This window comes from Phaethon aethereus, assembly GCF_964289735.1.
Source record: "Phaethon aethereus genome assembly, chromosome: 29".
In the NCBI taxonomy this organism is placed as follows: Eukaryota; Metazoa; Chordata; class Aves; order Phaethontiformes; family Phaethontidae; genus Phaethon; species Phaethon aethereus.
Genome location: NC_138605.1, coordinates 2,430,009 through 2,449,469, shown reverse-complemented (window position 1 = coordinate 2,449,469; position 19,461 = coordinate 2,430,009). Strand labels below are relative to the sequence as shown.

The following is a 19,461-nucleotide window of genomic DNA, read 5'->3' as shown; positions in this document are numbered from 1 at the left end:
GGCGGGTGGAGGGAAGGAGAGGGGAGGGAAAGCAGGTCCGGCCGCCGGCTCGGCGCGGCTCCGGCTCAGCGCCGGGGGCTCCGGATCGCGGGCGCAGCGGGAGCGGCCGCCACCTCCGCCATGCTGAGCCCGAGCGCCGCCGTCACGTGACGGGGCGGTGCGCCCGCCGCGCCTCGCCTCAGCGCCGCCGCCGCGCGCCCCCCCGCGGCCCGGCTCCGCGCCGCAGCCCCGCCGCTCGCTTCGCGCCCCCCCCGCCGGTCCCGGCCCGCTCCCGAACGGGCCGGAGCCGCTTCTCCACTGCCCGCAGGGGTGCGGGGCGGGCCAGGGCCCCCTCACAGTGGGACCGCCAGCCCCCGCGCTCCCCTCGGCGCGAGCCGCATCCCCTCAGGTGCCTCCAATGGAGGCCGCCCCTCTGCTTCAGGGGCCCGTGAAGATACAGCTGAAAACACCTCACACAAAAACCCAGGGAAGCCCCCCAGAGACAGAAAAGCGCTTTCCGCCTGGCCAGTTTAAGAAGAAAGTTTACCTCAAACTCGGCTTCTCAGAGCAGGCAGAGGGAGGTGCCTCTGACAGCCCCCGGAGGGCAGCCGGCGGAACGCAGACTCTCTCCCGGAGCACTGTCATGGAGGCTCCCGCTGCCCTCGGGGCTGCCCACAGCTCTACTGAACGCCCAGCCGTCAGGGTCAGTTTTAGAGCAATGAATAGGTGCTAAAGTGCTTGCACCCTGGACAAGGACAATGGGAGGTTATCTAGAGGGGAAGAAGAGAACCAGTTCAACATGCCAACAGCAACACAGGCAAGCAAGAGCAGGATGGGGGGTTTTTTGGTGTTTGTTTTTTTTTTTTCCTTTTAAATCAGCTTTATTTTTCTAACTGTTATTTCAATTTCCCATAGCACCTTGGCAATGTCAAAAACAAATACAAATACATGTATTATCATTTTAACATTTAAAGCATGAACCTACTTTACACAAATTTTGTTTTGGACAGTTTGACAACAGGAATATACCAGAACAGACAAAGTATAGAAGCCAGATAAGTTGCTTTTTTCTCCTTCCACTGAAGCCCTACCACTTTGAAGAGAGATCATAAATGCCAAGGGGAAGCTGGATTCATCCGGGAGGAACAAGATGTCTGTAGTAACTTGAGCTCAATATATTATCTGAATATTTTGTATTCTATAAAAATTAGAACAAAAACCATTTATGCACAGTCTGTTTACATTTGAAGTTGTATTTTTGGAAACTGTATCCATAACTGAAGCTCCATAAAAATAAACCTCTGGTTCTTAAATATAAAATTTTAAAGTTGTCACAGGTTAGTTTGCAGATGGATTTTTCAGAAATAAGTTGCTTTAACTCCATTTCAAGTCCTCCCAACTGTACATCAAAAACAGACTCAATTAACCTCTTGAAGTGCCTACGCTAGAGGCACAGAAGAGTCAACTAAAATACTACAACAAACCAAAATTATGTACCATCCTAAAGGAAGCTCAGACTATATGTAATATATACACACAAAAAAGAGCATGATAAATCATTCAGATTAATGGCAACAATCTTATGTTTCAGAAGGAAATATCAAAATTAGAAACAAAAATTCTATTGCATATCTGTAGTAATCAAGGATTTACAAAAAAACTTATCAGAAGCAATTTCCCCCCAAGTGCATTTCTGTTGCATCGTCTGTAATACAATGGCGCATTTTACAAATTTAAAATATCATCTGTACATACCAGATATTTTACCCCAGGTGAACATTCACCTGGGTAACAGTAAAAATAGCAGACATTTTCAAGACAATTAAGCTGATATCAACAAAGTAGTAAGGCCATAGCTATTTAACTACAGTAAAGCATTGATTAAGTCACTTATTTGCTACTGATCTGCCACAGTATCATCTTCCTCTTCTGGTTAATAGAATGGGTTACTTTTTTTCTTTTTTTTTTTTTTTTTAACCCTACTGCTAAAACTGCACCATCATACTGTGCCAGGCTAACTTTAAAAAAACAAAACAAAACACAAAGATAGCAGGAATGTAAGATACTATAAAACTAACTTAATTTTAGAAATCAAAAGAAAAAAACACTTTTGCACTTTTAATTTTACTATCACATGCAAATTATTACTTCTCTTTTCACTCCCCAGCAGAAGTACAAGAGAGCGGCCCAATCTTTTCCATGCACAATAACGTGGAAAAGAACTTAACTGGGGAAGTATACTTCTGTAGCTAACAAAAGTCAACAATTCTGAAAACAAGTCACAATTCATAAAACTGAAAGTTACACGTGATTTGCACCTTCTGGTATTCAATATCAGCGGAGTAGGAAAACTTGCCTTTACGTCATGTGGTAAGCTACCAAGAAGGAACTATGGAGAACTGGTATTTGTCACTTCAAGTGCACACTGAACATCGCTGTTGAACAAGGGACAGTTTCACCTCTGCTGATAAAACGATACAGCTCAAATGAAATCAATGAGCTGTACCAGCAATCAGTCTGCCTCCCAAACGATCGCTTTGTCCCTGTTTCCCCCAGTCCGTCAGAACAGGCAAACTTTGTGGGTAGAGACACGATAGCTTGCCTGAGTCCATTACGGGGATGAGAATGTAGCAGCTAGCCCGCCTAAGGTATGTTTGCCATGCAATACAAGTACTGCAGGAGAACTCACACACAAAACTATGTTTTTCACAGCCTTTATATTTACTTGGTTATTCCCCGCCCCCCCCCAAGAATAGAAAGGAAAAAAAAAAAACAAAACCACAGTTATAAATAGTGGGGCAGGGGGGAGAAGGGAAATGCTAATGTTAAATCCTTGCACGCAGGTATTAAATAAATAATTGAGGCCCTAATCTGGTTAAAGTTTGAATGCGCTGGAAAAAGCCAACATGTTTACAGACTTATTTGCATACACTGTACAAGAGCCATAATCTGCTGCTGGAAAATGTGCACCCAGGACATAAAAAGCATCCTTTCCACGGTCATGTTTTTCCAATCACCTTACAAGAAAGGCTGAACTGCAGTTGTTTGGGTTTTTTCCCCACATCTAATAAATGAAAAAGTTAGATTTCACAATTGTTAAAAATTCAGTTACGAGGTTATTCTACGCACTGCACTGAAAGCGGGTGCCTGCATGGATCAGAATTAGCATGCCGCCTTCACTACGGAGGCCAGAGGTCCACATCTGCACAAGCCTCTTGCCAACTAACCCTTCCTCTGAACAGCAAACAGCTTACGGCAGCTATCAGCATCCCAACACTTAGTCAACTTTGCAAAGACAGCACACATCTATCCTAAATATCTGTGACTATCATACAGCTTTGTTTTTTATTCCAGCTCGACTGCAGTAATTGTTTATAGCCTTTAAAATGATTAAAAGTCAACTTTGAATTCATTGCATTTCAGAACTTTAACACCTTTAAACTTTAAACTTCTTTATCATTCCAACAAATACAGCATTATCGAAATAAATGGAGAAGGGTTCTGTAAGCATCCCTAAACTGTAGAAGTGATCAACGATTTTTTTTACTAAATTAAAAAAAACCTCCCAAACCCAGTACAGGTAGTTTAAAAGTGAATAATGATTTTGGTTTTTTTAATATATATGTATGTATATATAACATGCGTAGAAATGAACAGTTAACTGCATAAATACATTATACCGTGTTATGAATCAAATCAAAGCAATTGCCAAGCTGAATAATAAGTTAGAGAAATGACAACTCTGGCTTTATATATATATATTTATAAAAATAGATATGAGTGTTCTCCAAGCAGTTGATAGAGAATGCATACCGAGTAAGTAGTCGCCAAGGGTTATCTGGCTAAGAAATCAGAAGATGAAAATTTTCACAGTTATTTTAACTGCCACTTACATTCATTCTAATGGCAACACTAGCATATATTACTAAGATGTTTACGGTATATATCACAATTGAGTTTTCCAGTGTTCACAACTTACGACTTTAAACTTGTACACTTGCTATTCACTAAAAAAAGAAAGTGTGATTCTTACTGCTGGAAGCTACTTTTCCCTAACACTTTATACAGAACTTTGAACCCTGGCATGCTGTTTTTGGCAGATTAATGCACTGAATGTTCCTATTTCGGTCATTACGGTAATCACCTTTAAACTTAACCACTTACTACACAATAGTGTTGCAAATTTAGTCAGCACACAGCTAGGCAAGATGCTACCTTTCAAGTAGCTTCTCTGAACACAACGGGTTTTGTTTAACTCTTTACCTTTAGTTCCACTTTAAACAGTTAAAAAAAGTCAGTTGCTACTACATCAGCTGTAAACAATGAGTTCCCAGTAGATATAAACCCTGATTTCTAGTATACAGCATCCAATACCCTGCTCCAGAACACAAAGGCAGGTCAGTATATAGAAAAACCAACCACGTCTCTGATTTGCTAGCCATTCAAAGAGACATCAGTTTAACCCTGGTGGGGCACGCAGAACTCTGGGCCCAGAGCTCCCACCTGCAAGGCAGAATTCCGTATCCGCAACTGGAATTCCAGGCTCTTCACTCGTGAGGCTAACGTCAAGTACTGCGTAGCCACCCATCAATCCTATACCAGGCCTGCCTCAGGAAAACATATCAAGATAAATGCACAAAAGTCTGTAATAAAGAGGTTAGAGAAAGTAACAAGCAAGAGAAAAAAAAAAACCCCAAACCTAAGAAGTTGCCCTCAAAAGGAGGCGAGGAAAAAGGGCAAATTAAAAATTCTGACGTGCTCCCTTCTGCCTCCTTCCAATTGTGCCTAGAAGGCAATTTTTGCTGTCCATGTGCTCTGATCTACAATCCAGTATCCTGTAAAAATCATAGTTTAAAAAGCTTGCTGAATGAGTTATTAGTAAGGTCAAGAGACTATACTTCAAGCTGGAAACACAAAGTTTACTACAGTAGTACATTCAGTTTTTATCATCAGTGACTAAGTCATGACAACAGTATCTGGCTGCACTCATTTCACTCACACTGACCAAGCACCTCGGCTGCAGACGTGCTCTGCAATGCAAGGCCATCAATGGCAGACATCATCTGACAAGCCAAATGTTAAATAGGTTAAAAAAAGTTCTAATTTTACAGAAATGCTCATTTTTCAAAAATAATATTCTCTTATCCTTTTCCTCCTACACTGAGGGACAGGTTAATTTGTCAATTCATATTCTTTCACTTTGTCAAAACGCTAGTTTCACAACCCCAAAACTGATTTCAAGCAGAAAACCCTCTGCAAATTAAAAACAAAAATACAAAAATTATAATCTCTATATTTATATTGATTGGAATCCTCCAGCATTTGTGAAATCACTTTTAGAGATGAATTTTGGGACTCTCCACAACTTCACACAAGCCACGCTCCAGTTCAGTATTCCCCTTCACGAATACTTCCTTCTCACAGTCTCCTTTGCTGCTTATTAGTCCACAGCTCAAATCAAACAGAGAATAATTGCCTGGACAAGTGTTACTTTGGTGACCGGGGTGGCACATACTGCTCCTTGCCGATACGTCGAGGTGCTCCCTGAGGCGATGATCTGCGTCCAAATTGGCGCCTCTGTTCCCTGATTTTCCCAGCAGCTCCCCTGGGAGGCCCGTTGCCTCGGAACCCAGAATAATCCTTCATTCGCCCTTCAACCTTGTCATGAGCCTTCTCTGAAGCCTTCTCAGGTGTGCCATTTTCTTCATTTTTGGCAGGGGGAACTATGTTGGTGCGATGTTCCCTCAGAGGCTGAACAGCAACTGGAGGAGGCTCCTTTGGGGGCTTCTGGCAAACTTCAGCATAACTTAGCTTGCGTGGCTCCTTGGGACCAAGGGAGAAGAGCAAGGTTTACATACCAGAATAAACCACGCTATGCTCTTCCAAGACTATTCCAGGCACAATGTCATGGCACAACAGCAAACACACATACAGTGAGCAATTACACCACCAGCTGCGGCAAAACGCACAACAGAAGGTCCCAGGTGCTCCATCGGCACATCCCAGAGAAAGCTCCCCATGCCCCCTCCCCCCCAGCCTTACCTGCATCAGCAAAGCAGGAGCTGCACTTGCACTAGTAGAAGGTGAAGTGGTATTTGTCCTTGGTGGCTTTCCAGCACTGACAGGAGAGGCAGACACTGGTGGGGAAGCGTGGCTTGTAACATCTTTCTGAGCAGACACTTCTTCTGGTTTGCTGTCTGACTGGACTGTGCTGTTAAATCAAGAACAATTTAACATGAAAATCTACTAACACAGAGATTAATGCTTGAGAAAGTTTTTTCTTTCTTTGAAGTCACAACTGTGTTTTTTGCAGAACAGGATGGTACAGCCATTACCACCACGATTTGTTACTTCTATCTAGTGGCCTCTAGAGAAGCTGCCTACCACAGACAGAGAAGAAACAACAAACATCACTGCCACCTTGCCAGACACCAGCTGAAGTCTTTGCTAGAACATGCAAATTCTAATATACTTGATTCAAGTAATCTGCATACCTTAAGACCACAGCTTCAGTCTCACTGGGCAAACTCACACTCGTCACAGGCTCTTGGACAGTGCTGGGCGTCTGTTCTTCCTGAGCAGGAGCTGGACAGCTGGGCAGCAAATCTTTGCTTTCCTGTACAGAAAGCATAAATTGCACAATGCGGAAAGATCACAGATATGCTTAAATTGCTCCTCAACATGCCAGTTCAAGACATCTGAACAGTGGGGTATTTCCAAAGGCTGCTCAAGTCCTGATTACAGGAATTCTACTTCTTTTGGAGCACTGCCTCTAAAGCAATCACTCTTTATTTGGGCAAAACAAACAGTAGATAAAAAGAGAAGTAAGGCTGTCTCACCCACATTATCAATGCCTAGTCCCACCAGCTTAAATAACAGATTCATCTGGAAACAGCCCTTGCCTACACTACACACAAACTGTTCCTACTGCAACAGCCAACACTCCTCATTTGCCTGCTTTGTTCCAAAACAGTACCGAGCTTACACTAGTGTAGTTACAGAAGCTTCAGCTAAATATCCCAAAAAGCCAAGGAAACCCAAGAATGGAAAGACAGAAAATGCACTGTGAACAAATGTAGTGTGATCTTTGGGCTTAAGGCATTCTAATGCGCAGCTCTAATATAAACTGACTCTTTAGGCAGGGGAGAAGGGAGACACAGCATACGCATACTGCCGTATGCATGCCAGAGACAAGAGCGAGTACCTTTTCTTTGCAGACTCCTTTAACAATATCGGACATCCTGCTCTCCAGCACAGGCTCTCCCAGTGTTTTTGCTGTGCTGCCAGGCAGAGGTGGGAAATTTGATGCTAGCAAGTCAAACTTTGGTGTCTGAGTCTTTGTTTCTGCCGAAGGCTGAGGTCTCTAGAGAAGGAAAAATACCGTTAACAGAGCCATAACACCTAGCATTAACAGCACTGAGCAAGTGTCAGGGAGTTTCCTAGAAACGTGAAATACCCACAGTGTAATCTGAGAATTTAAGGACTACACCATTCCTTCACTGAATGCAAAGACAACGCATTGCACTTTGTGCAGCTCCTCGCAACAAGGGAAGCGGAACTTACTGAAACCCGGTCATCTTCTCGTCTCCTCCGACCTCTGAAAACGTTCCTCCTTTAAAGGCAAAAAAAAGTCAGTAAGTGCATTCATCTAGCTGAAGTACACACTCATCTGCACAAAGGAGAGCCTGTAGCAGGGGATTTACAGCAGCCTACTGATGTTTCTCAAGATACAGTTCTGGGATGTTCTCCATCTTCAGGAGCGGGTCAAAGCTCTTATACTCTTGGAACATAGCCAATACGGGAAACAATTTCTCTTTTCTCTCCCCATGGAGGAGGTACCCTAAAGCATTGTATGTGAACAAGTGCAGTGACAATTAGACTATAATATTATAGACTATTACTACAAATAAGTTTAGTAGTCCATAATTTTATCTGATTTCTCACATATCTGTCTTGGTCACTTATTTTTAAGTGTCTAAGCCCTGAAATAACGGGCAAAAAGATAAATCCAGTTGATCTCTCAATGTTTAGGAGCATCAAATTCCCCAACTGAGGACCTTCTTATTACTTACAGAAATACAAATACCAACTTTACTTCAGCAACTGTTTTAGTTCCAGGGACAAATCAGGCAGTTATTTTGAAATAAAGATGCCTCACTATGTTACTGCAAGGTATTTGTCAGAATAACTAATAAGTGTATGGTCAAGCAGGAACCACTCCTGCTCCCAGTTAAGTATTTATCACACATTGTTTATTTAAATGCCAGTTTTTTCCTGGTCAGTCTTTACAAAAATAAGTGTTGTGCCAGTGGCTGATCATCCCTTGTCTCGCACAAGTCATCTGAACCTCCAACACTAACAGCAGCAGCATGTTACAGCAAAAAGCAGTGCACACAGTTCTTTACCTGCCCCTGCCAATGCCATAATCTCCATTCTGCTCCATCTGTGCGGTAGGAGAATCCTTCTGGGAATAACCTTGGTCTTGGTGCCCAGTTAACGTACTGTTATGTCGCTCCATAACAAAATTCCTTGAGCTTGTTCTGTTCAGTGGTCCATCCCCCGCTGGCATGCTGCTGACGGCAGCTGGACCCTCTACAGCATGTTCTGAGCTGCTAGATGATCGGAAGTGAGGCTTCACACTGCAGGAGACAGAACAGCATCTGTGTAATCCAGAGTTTAAAGAACAATATGCAAAACTACCACCAACTACAATTACTTCATAGCTGCCAAGAAAGGAGGAGGTCAGTAAGTATTGGAACTCCAGAGAAGTTGTTTCCATTTGTCATGAACAAAGTTCTTCCTTACCTCCATCTACCTCCCCTCCTGTCAAGTGTTGCCATTTGAAGAAAACATTGAGATCATTGCCCAAACAGATACCAAAGGGGGAGAAAAAAACAACAACAAACCAACAAAACTAGGGTGGTAGAAGGGCCAGAACCACACAAAGAGGGACTCTTCATTTGTCTGGGTACAGGGTATTGGCAAGTGATCCGGAGAACTAAGCCAAGCCTGAGGAACAAACTCATCTGGCCACAAGCAAAAAACTGAACTGAAACAAGAAGCCAGGAGTAGATGACAACTAAATAGGCTGAAGAGAACAGGAGATAAGGCTAGGATAGCCGAGGGCCTACCTCCCCAAGAGCTTGAAAAGCCAGGGTCTTAGTCTCACTGTTTGTGTTCTCAAACACCCACAACACTGGCTCTGCAGTTTACAATACCCCAGACATTTTACCCAGTTATTCATTATTCAGCATTAAAGCTCTATTTCCTTTGAACACAGATGCAGTTTTGCATGCTCAGTGTTTCTGCAAGTTAAGGCTTAAGGTCTTTTATGTGGAATTACCCAGAAAAACTCTGACCTACCATAACATGGAACAGTTTTCTGGAGTAGCATTCAGGTGCCTCAGACTACTTTCCAGTTCTGCACCTCGCTGTCTTTTCCCACGTAGCACCAAGCAGCTTTGGCAAGCGAGGCAAGGACCTTAAACTACACCTTTCTCCTCTGGCCAACCCTGCACATCTCATCACTTAAGGACAAAAGGAGGATTTTGCATGTTTACTGGTTTTAAACAATCTCATCATAACATTCCATGCAATCAGAAGAAATTCTCCCACTGCCAGCCAAAGTATGAATCCTGTCCGGGAGAAGATAACTTGACAACATGATCTCAAGGAGCAGCCTGCAGCCTGAAAAAGGGTCCTTTCTTTCAACAGACCATAAATCATGCAGCTTTTGGTCTCTCTAAGCTAAGCAAATATGGAAAGGCATGTTGTACATGCCACAGACCCTAGACTGCCTAACAAAGAGGTAGTTTCCTTCCAGCTTCCACCAATAAACTTGTTCTCCCCAACTTGGCCAGAGAATTTAAGTTGGGAGGAAAAGAAAGCAAAAATAGGAGAATTCAATGAATGACAAATTATCATTTGTTAGCACTAAATCAGAACAGCAGTAAGTGATGTGGCTGCAGCAACAGCAGATCCCTCCCTCTGCTCAGCCGTTGTCCTGTGATATTTTAAAAATCAACTCCACCACTGTCTGACACACTTCTCCATAGCCTTGCAAGTAACAGCTGGAAGTTTTGCAGCGTTTCATATGTAACCAGAAAACAGAACAAAAATCAACTTTTAATAGCCCAATTTTGAGTGGTCAAATTAATTTGCTCTACCAAAGACATTTTAAGTTACCTTTTAGATGGCTGGATAGAAAAATATCAATTTAACCAATACTAGCACTGAGGGTTCTCTGTTACAAATTTTCTTTTCCTTCCCCAATTTTCCTTTCCCACAAGGGTGTTGCAACAAATCAGGTCAAAATAAATATGACAGGCTTAAACAAATGTTTAGCTACAGAGAAAAATCCAATACTTAACTATTAACTGCCTGTGTGACAAAACAAATCAAGTTTAATGAGCCAGGACAGAAACCCAAAAGCAGCAGCTGGATGAACATCTCCAGATGAGCTCTTCTGCAGTTCACGAGAAGATACACTGAACAAAGATAAGATTAATTCATACTTCACAGGTTCAAGAAGCATTAAGAACCAGTTTTAAGGCCCCAATAAGGTTAAGTTTTCCATCAGCGAAGACCATAAAGAGGAGAAGGTGAGCTAACTAAATTCTTCCATTTTGTTCAATTTGTTCTTAAATATGGAAGATTATTCAGCCCTCAGATCTCATAATCTTACCCGTCATTGAGAAGGCCACAGTCTTGTCTGGGCAGAAGAGCAAAGCAGAAAAGGCAAGGAAAGATAACGGGGGGGGGGCGGGAAGCAGAGAGAAAGAGAGATGATGTGAGAGAGCAAAAAGAAGAAAAAGCATGAAGTGCAGGCTGCCCAGACGATCGACTGTTGGACCTGTTCTCTCTTAGCGCGATACTTGATCATCACTGGGCCAAACCTTCAAGGCTGTGCCTCACTGTCCCCTTAGTCTTCTGTTTGCAAAAGAATCCTGCTGAAGCATAACTAATGTCTGCTGCCAGAATACGAAGATTTATGATCACAAAAACACAGCTTTGTACTAGCACAAAGGCTGAGCAAGATTGGCAGGAAAGATAAGACAACGAAGACAGACCAGCAGAACCTGTACACACTTGACCCTAAAGCTGTAACTTCACAATGACTGACATTTTACAAATTAAAGTCTTAACATAACCAAAAGAGTTTTAAAAGTTTAAGGATTATGCAAATGTGATCTACAAGGCAGCAGTGAACATGCGGGCATTTCAAGACATTAATATGTGGGTACACACAATTCTTGTACAGTTTCAGCATCCATTCTTCTGAGAGGATCTGTATATGTGACAGTTCTACAGGTCTCAGGTTTGGGCACAATTTAAAGGGGGGAAAAAAAAAGACTTTATAAAAATATCTTAGTTGGGAGCTGAGCAGCTGTAACTGAATCAGCTGCCCCATCTTCCAAGTAGAGTCATACTACCAGTTTCACAGCCTGTATTAAGACTCTGCTGAGTCATCGCAGACCAAATTCTGAAGTTCACCTTCTGCCAACAGCCACAAACCTTAACTGCATCACAAAACCACTTACGGTGCTGGCAGTTGTCAACCGATTTCTCAAACAATATAAAAAGCAATTCCCATGCTACCAGCCCGCATGCTGAATACAGTGAAAGAGCTTGCAAATAAAACAATTTCCACCCACACAAACAGATTACTACTCCATTGTATTTACAGAGTACTGTTCCAGCAAATACAAAGCTGTTTCCTCCTCCCCAGTGTTTATGTCTGAGTCCTTACAGTTATCAGGAAAGATGGGGATAAAGCAAATAAATTATAGTAATAGACTCAGCATCAAGCAGTTTTAGCATACAGCAGTCAGAGCATGCAACTCTCAGCTGCATATACTGAATGGCTCTCTGCACGACTAATCACACAACAGAAAAAGCTTACGTTTGTGCTGCAGGAGTTTATAATCTGTGTATAACAAACATAATTAGAAGTATTACCTTGAGAGGAAGTTATTTATTTGTCTGCAGAAATTCCTCTGAGGCTGTTAAAGGAGTTACCTTTGCTCTCTCCAGCACATATGTCCATTAATTTAGGATCTTAAGCTGCCATCTTGATTTTATTTTATAAATCAAGTTGAAAAATGTCATACATATTTGATGAACAAAAGAAGTAACCTAGTCCCATCAAAAGGCACTGCACTTTGCAAGTGCAGGGAACACTTGAGGATCTCACCACTGTAAGTTCTCAGAGAGCAAACAACTATCTTACCGATTTCTATGGAATGGGCGACCTATACTCAAAGAAGCAGCATTTGTTTTATATGATCCTGGTGTATTAAAGCCATTCACAAATCCACCGTTAGGAAAGGGGGCCTGCAACAGACAGAACAGTCTTAATGGCTGAACTAAAAAGAAAAACGTTTGCAGTTTTATGAGATCAGCTTCAGCAGTTATTCATCTAGTCTGTACTTTTACACCAGGCTACTGAATCTAGTATGTTGTAAACTAACTACTAAAGCGAAAACCCCACCAGGTTAACAGTCTGCACATCTACTTTAGCATCAGGGTCCTCCTATTCCTAGCTACTGGATAATGGAATTTCACACCAAAGTTTCTTGAAATAAATGGCAGCCGATGGTGAGACATGCAGCCTCTCTGACAGTCTTGCTTTATCAGGTCCGTGACATAACATGAAGTATCATAAAACAGAGGGATCTGACTAGAAAACCTGTGCATTCTACAGCTGAAAAGCCCACTAACCCTACTGATTTGTTAACCAATCATTATCTGTTAACAGTAATAACCATTACTGATGTTTTGGGTTGGCTCCCCTCATTTTCATCAGCTGTTACTTACCAGTGGTGTTTCAAAGTAAGGTGCAGGATTTGGAGACCATGTCTGAGGCACAATGCTGTAAATAGAGTACTGCTGAGGACTATATACAGGCTGCATAAACAGTGGTGAGGCAAACTGTGCTTGTGTTTGAACTGGCTGCGTATAGACACTGGAATCCACTACCCGGTAACCATTCTTAGCAAAAAATGTGTTGATGGCTTTTATCCTTGCCTGCAAGATATCAAACCACATCACATGGAGAAGCAGAACATGAAATCTTTCTTGCCTACTGAAATTATAACAGAAGGGATGTGAAGAGGAAATAGGTTGATTCCTGCTTACAAATAAAAACTCTGATAAAAATCAATACAGATTACATTCTTACAGTGTGCCAAAGGGAAGGGAACACACGCTGCTTTAGCTAGAGAAGCTGTCAAGTTTAAGATAAACACTGCTTTCTGTAGCAGTAACTGCCCAGACTCCAATTTTGACAGTTCCTCTCACACTATGAACAGGTTGCTTCAGCCTTATTTGTACAGCAGCTGACTCTAGCTAGAGACTTACGATGGCAAGAGTCCCTCTCCTGAGTTCTGCAGACCCAGATTCTGAGGAAAGTGAAGAAGGGAAGACAAAACAGGAATGTATTTCACACCTCATGGGAAGCAGCACTGTGAACAACCAGCAGCCACTGAACTGTAATTTTTCAAAGCTATCCATGACCTCATTTAAGTTAATAGCCTACAGAGCAAGTGTTACGAACCACTGCTAATTCCTTAGTCGTGTCCGTTCCCCTCAATGCACACTATCATTCAAACAGAAAGAACATATAATTCAATTCACATCGAAACATCATATAAAGCAGCCTTACCATTACTGGCTTGCCCTGAAAGGTTTTCACTTCTTCCCTTAAGTATTTAAATGCCTGCACATATAAAAGATTAACATTAGAATATCTTCATAAAAGGGTACTTCTCAATGGATATTACATGATTTAACATGAATGTGTAGCAATGCGCTTCTCCCTGTTAGCCCAACTAAATTCATTAACACTTCAAGTTCAGGATACTAGATGTCAGCTATGGCCAGAGAGTACTGAGGCAAGAGGCAGACAAGGGAATTATAACCCTACAATCTCTCAACTTTTTTCTCTATTAACTAGAATTCGCCAATCACCTCTTAAAATAACAAAAGGCGGGTCAGTAAATAAACATTTCGTTTAGCTACAGGAAGCACATACACAATTCTCTTGAGCAGAGGAAGTATTAATAACAAAATTGAGATGTCATTAGCAGTTGAAGGCAGCCTTACCTGTTGCGCATCTGTATCTGACTGGAATGTAACGTACCAGTTGTTATTGTGAGCAAACTCACAGCTTATCACTTTGGGGCAGTTTTCATTTTTAAACAGAGCCTTAACCTCCTAGGAGAGAGAAGTCAGTCAGTTAAGGGGCCTTGCTCTAAACCGTAAATTGAATACAAAACCAACAAAAGTTTCCACTCCAGCTCCTCAGCTGCAATTTTCCCTCGACCAGGGATATTCCTTTATTCTCTTGACAGGTCTGACAGACACAAAATTATCCTCTAATAATCCCTCCTTGGGTTTCTGAACCCAAGGATACTAGCCCAGCCTACAGAGCTCCTCAAATAAAGAGTAGCAGGCCCATCTGGTAAGAAAATCAAAATCGGTGTAGAACTGGTGGTATTTCTATACAAAAGAGGCAGCAAAAACATGGCTTTAGATCAGAAGAGTCAGCTAGAGAAGAATGATTCTAAGAAATATTTCTAAATCAAGGCAACCTGACAGCTTTGCAATAATCAGATTTTAAGGAGAGGGCAAAGCAGCTGTTCAGCGTTTGCGTTACAAGAACTAATTAAAAATTCTAGTAGACAAACACCCTGTGTTACAACTTTTAAAAACAAAGAACTAAATCATTCTGTTAGCCAAATATCAGCAGGAATTTTATTATCCTCCCTTCTCTGAACATAATGAGCTCAGCTCACACTGGGTCACAATGAATGAGAAATGTTTAGTAACATTTCTTGCTGCCAAAACAACCGTCTGACTTCAAGTAAAGTTACCACTGTGATAAAAATTCAGCCTGAATTCCAAGCTATGCCCTGGACTGATTTTATTTTTGGATCTGAAAAGAAATCCATTCAAACTTCCTTCCAGAATAACCTAGCTAGCTCAATTTTTGGTGGGGGAAAAAAGTTTACTTAAGAGCATTTTAATATATTAGTACATAATGGGAAGGGACAACAATGACAACAAGTTTTCACTTTGGCTTTTTTGACAACACATCCAGGCAGAAAAAAATTACTCATGTGGTTTACAAGAAAAATATCCATGTTTAATCAAATTAAGTACCAGTTGACCTTTTAAGCAAGACTTCCTGTCGCTGTTTGAAGCACTGTTGAAGATACCTTCCAAAAACATCAACGGGCTTTTATATCTTTCTTCTTTGTTTATTTACCTCTATAGGTGTTGTTTCAGGGATCTCACGGAGAATGATAATACATCGTTTGTGGTTTGGTCTAACTTTTTCTCCTCTCTCATCCACTTGTACCATAGGAGAAGCTAAAATTAAAATATAAAAGTTGGCTTAATATTGGACATTGTGCACTGCAAAACATCTCAGCAGCACTCGACTCCATTATCCACTTGCAACAAAGAACTGCGAAAGACTGCTTAAGAAACCAGATTTCTTGAATTCAGAGTAAAGGATTGTTTTATCAGCTGTAGTCTATTATATCCTCAGTACATTTTAGCTGTTTGTCTGGTGTTGCCTCTACCTACAGCTCAGGTATCTAAAGAGCTCAGTCCCAAATTCAATTCATTCCCCACTCAAATTCAAGTAAGAGGATACAAAAACATTCCTAGACAGAGCCCTAAGAGCAAAAGTTCAAATAAGAGTAGGGAAATCAAGTCAGAATGAAGACTTAAAAGTTCACTTAAAACTGTTCGCAAAAGAAGCCATGTGCAGAATCAGCACAGGACAGGATGTCAGAAGAATTCTAGCGAACTTTTTCTAATAAGCTTCTTCTAGTTTTATCATTTCTAGTAAACTTCAGCACTGACTCAGAAGACTAGGTTTAATCCCAGAATAGAGACTGCTAACAGCATCTTAAGAGTGGCCTCTTACTGGGGCAGATTCAGGCAGTTTATTATAAAGCATAACTAAAATTCAGGAGTCTGGAACAGCCACTTATTCAAACATCACTGCAGAACAAGGTTCCCGTCACCATTTACCAGAACAGTATGCCATAACCAGCTAAGAGACTAATACATTTCTCTAGAGCAAGGAAGAATTCTTTGTTCTACTAATACAGACACCACACACCCAGACTTACATCTCAAAACTTCAAGAATAAGGTCCATATCAGTTGTCAGCTTCTTAATACCTTCCATGTTGGCAATAGTCCATATTGGAACAAACTGATCACTATCCATTTGAGACATCAAGTAGAGATCCTTTGAAAGATTCTCACTAAAAAGACATAAGTTCACTATTTTATAAAAATCCTGAACTTTACTTACAGAAGTCTCAAAACAACAGGATAGCTGCAGGCTTAAATATTCACCACTACCATTCACAGCTAACTCTAGTCAAAATATACTCAGATTTTCTCTCCTGAAAAAAATCCTAGCAGACCAACACAAAGCAGAGTAAGAAAATTAAAAGACTTAATGAAAGTTACAGTGTTCATACATGTAGGTCTGCAAAAAGGATCTTGCCAAAGAGCATCTTACGACTGTGATGCACAGAAGTCATACTCAATTCTCACAAGGATGCACAGACACCACCGAAACAGCTCTACCACAGGGTTTCTACAGCATTTTAGCAAATCTTGTTTCATATCGCAACCAACTCTCTCTCTCTCTCTCTCAGTTAACATTTATGAAGATGATAACACATATCAAGCCAAAAAAGCGAAACATTTGTCAACGATTTTAATAAAGTGTTTCTACGAAGTTGAGTGTACTGTACCGTGAGAAACAGAATTCAAGTTGTTTCTTCAAACATTCTCTAATGTCTTCTGTGGACACAGTGGAGCTGCCTTCACCTAAAAGTTACCACATTCACCATCAGATCTGTTTCATGGTAAGAATACAATGCAAGAACACGTTTTCTTCTGGGTAAGACCAAGAGGAAAAGGTCATCTGAGACATGCTTAAAGAACATCATAGTACACATTCTCAAAATTACTTTGATCCCATGGTTTTCACTTACTTGGCCAAGTGCTACGGCTGGCTTGAATCTTCTTGAATATGCATGGAACATTTCAAAGTTCCTACTCAGTCACACTATAACTGCAGCAGACTCCAGAGGATTACAGATACTGACAGTGGTATTCTAACTTGAATACTCACCAGACACTTCATAGATTTGGTATCCAAGATCTTCAGTTGCTAGGACAATTCCATTTGCAGATGCTTCATCAACTCCTGTGCCATTTCTTGTGGCTTCACAAGATGGGGAATACATCACTTCATATTGCTTGCAGCTGTCCTCTGAAATCTCTATGTTACCTGGCAAAAGAACACATCATCAACAGAAGGCCTACTATGAGCTTCAGAATGTTTTCCATTTGAAAAATCTTGGCTACCATCATTAAAAGAAATACTCAAGAATGCTGTAACTGAAAGTGTCTACACCCAGTCTGTGTTTCTTAGACTTTCAAAGTCTACTTTGTATTGGATAGCACTTTCTACCTCTCCAATTTTAGAAAGATCTTATTATTTGCACTAAGGTCTCAGGGATAAGTAAATAATATGATCATGAAACTGCAAGATCCCCAAAAGCGGCAGATGATCTAAAAAGCAGGCTTTCCACCTGAAATTTAAAATATTTAAACAAGTTTCCTAAAACCAAAGCACTTAAAATAGCTTACATCACTTCCACATATTACATGATTCTTATTTACATGAAGGGCTCAGAAGCATCTGTGACTGTTATAACAATCACAGCTGAATGACATTGAAATGGGCCAATCTCTTGTGCAGGACACCTCAGCTGAGTCTCCACCACAGCTGCTTGAGATAGAAACAAGCACAATTTCAGTTTAACCCAGGAGTCAGGCAAAGGTGACTGTTCCAAAAAAAAAAAAAAAAAAAAAAAAAAAATCAATTGCTCTGCTGCTAGACCTTTTCCACACTATGTTGAGTCCACTAAAAACCTACTTTGAGAAGAGATCCTAGTCAACTACTTACATTAGAAATTGCTTAAAAGCAACAACATATTTGAAAAAATTGCCTTTAATTCTCCAGCAGCATTAACACTGCCATGACTGCTTCATATTGTTATGAAGAGACAAATGAGTTTGTCGGACAATGCACAAACTCAGTGTTCTCTCTTCACTTCTGCTGACTTACCAGAAACTTCTGACAGCGCCACACAAACTCAATCCTCCCTTCTTTATCCCTAACTTTTCCTTAACCTTTTTCCCAGGAATCTTCTGCTTCCTAATTAATATGCCTCTGCCATATTTTGAGTAACCTCAGCTATACAATTGGTTTCATATAAGTCTAAGCCAAAGCAGAAGAGGTAAACCATTTGAATATTTAGTTCTGCACAACAGGACTGACCACATGGTACAGATGGAAAATTTGGACTGAAATGGAACACAGAATAAACTGGAAGGAGCCAACCATAGATGCTTGGCAGTTTCTACTCCAGTACAAACACTACTGTCTAACAGTTCTCAGCAGCACCTTGGTGATCTACCAGGATTGTAGGTGGCCCTCAGACCTTATCTTCCTGTTCACAGGGTCAAGTGTATACTAAAGTGCAGCCATGTACCCATTTCTACACATTTAGCATCTTGCTTCCCTCTTAGCGCGTTACTCAGTCATCACCGGGCCCCTTGGATCCTGTTACCTGCTGAAGTATTCTGTCCTAGCGCAGCTCTGGACACCTTCTTGAACCCGTAAACGAAAGCTCACCGGTCAGACTTCCGATCTCTATAAACTGCCTACTGCTTTTCATACTTCTTGCTACATTGGCTCTAACAACCTCAAGGACAAGAGCAAGAGGTTGCTTCTCACCGATTAACTCTTAGAGGGAACCCTCAGCGCTACCTAGCATGGGACGTATCACGGCTAGTGTTGAAACATGGGCCCGCGACATCTCACCCTCGGTATGAGTCCCTTGTGCAGCCGCTGTTTCTTGCCATGAGTGCTCTGCGCCATTTGTTGGCGGCACAGCCTCACCACTGCCTTGGGGTGCTTCTTGCCACACTTTTGCATTAGGGTTTAAGCCAGCACCTTTCGATGTTACCTGCTGAAGAGACCACAACACTTTTATTAGGAAAAATAATGCAAAGATGCTTTAGAAGTCAAGCCAGACAATATAGATGAATTTAGTGATTTTCTATAGAATTCCGCATCTCAAGTGTCTAACCAGCTATTAAGCACCTATGTGATTTTTCATTAATCAAAACAGGAAAATCCTTGGTATTTTGCAAGTATTTCGTTTCTACCTCCATTAGAAGTGTTGCCTTCAACCTCTCTTTATTGACATCCGACAACATCAGCAGAGGAAGCGGCTAGCCGTCAAGGACTCTGGTAACTCACAAGCTTTTAAAGACTTGACTGCCATAATGTTCCAGTCCCCTTTCACCAGAAAGGGAAATTTTCCCTCCTCCAGACCCCTTCCTAGAAAGGAAGGTAAAAAAAACATATTTCAAG

The 19,461-nt window shown here is 41.4% G+C and overlaps 1 protein-coding gene across 1 annotated transcript; it reads right to left on the bottom strand.

Moving 5' to 3' along the window:
• Nucleotides 1–5,466: 5,466 nt before the first annotated feature.
• LARP4 (La ribonucleoprotein 4) lies at nt 5,467–19,304 on the bottom strand (the record flags this gene model as incomplete). The annotated part of the gene is made up of 16 exons (XM_082011943.1): nt 5,467–5,802; nt 6,022–6,190; nt 6,474–6,595; nt 7,184–7,342; nt 7,543–7,591; nt 8,385–8,618; nt 12,209–12,312; nt 12,796–13,005; nt 13,643–13,696; nt 14,083–14,193; nt 15,248–15,351; nt 16,125–16,261; nt 16,763–16,838; nt 17,146–17,304; nt 18,907–19,054; nt 19,254–19,304. 16 exons carry the CDS (start codon nt 19,302–19,304, stop codon nt 5,467–5,469), a joined length of 2,223 nt encoding a protein of 740 aa, XP_081868069.1.
• Between the last annotated feature and the right edge of the window lie 157 nt (nt 19,305–19,461).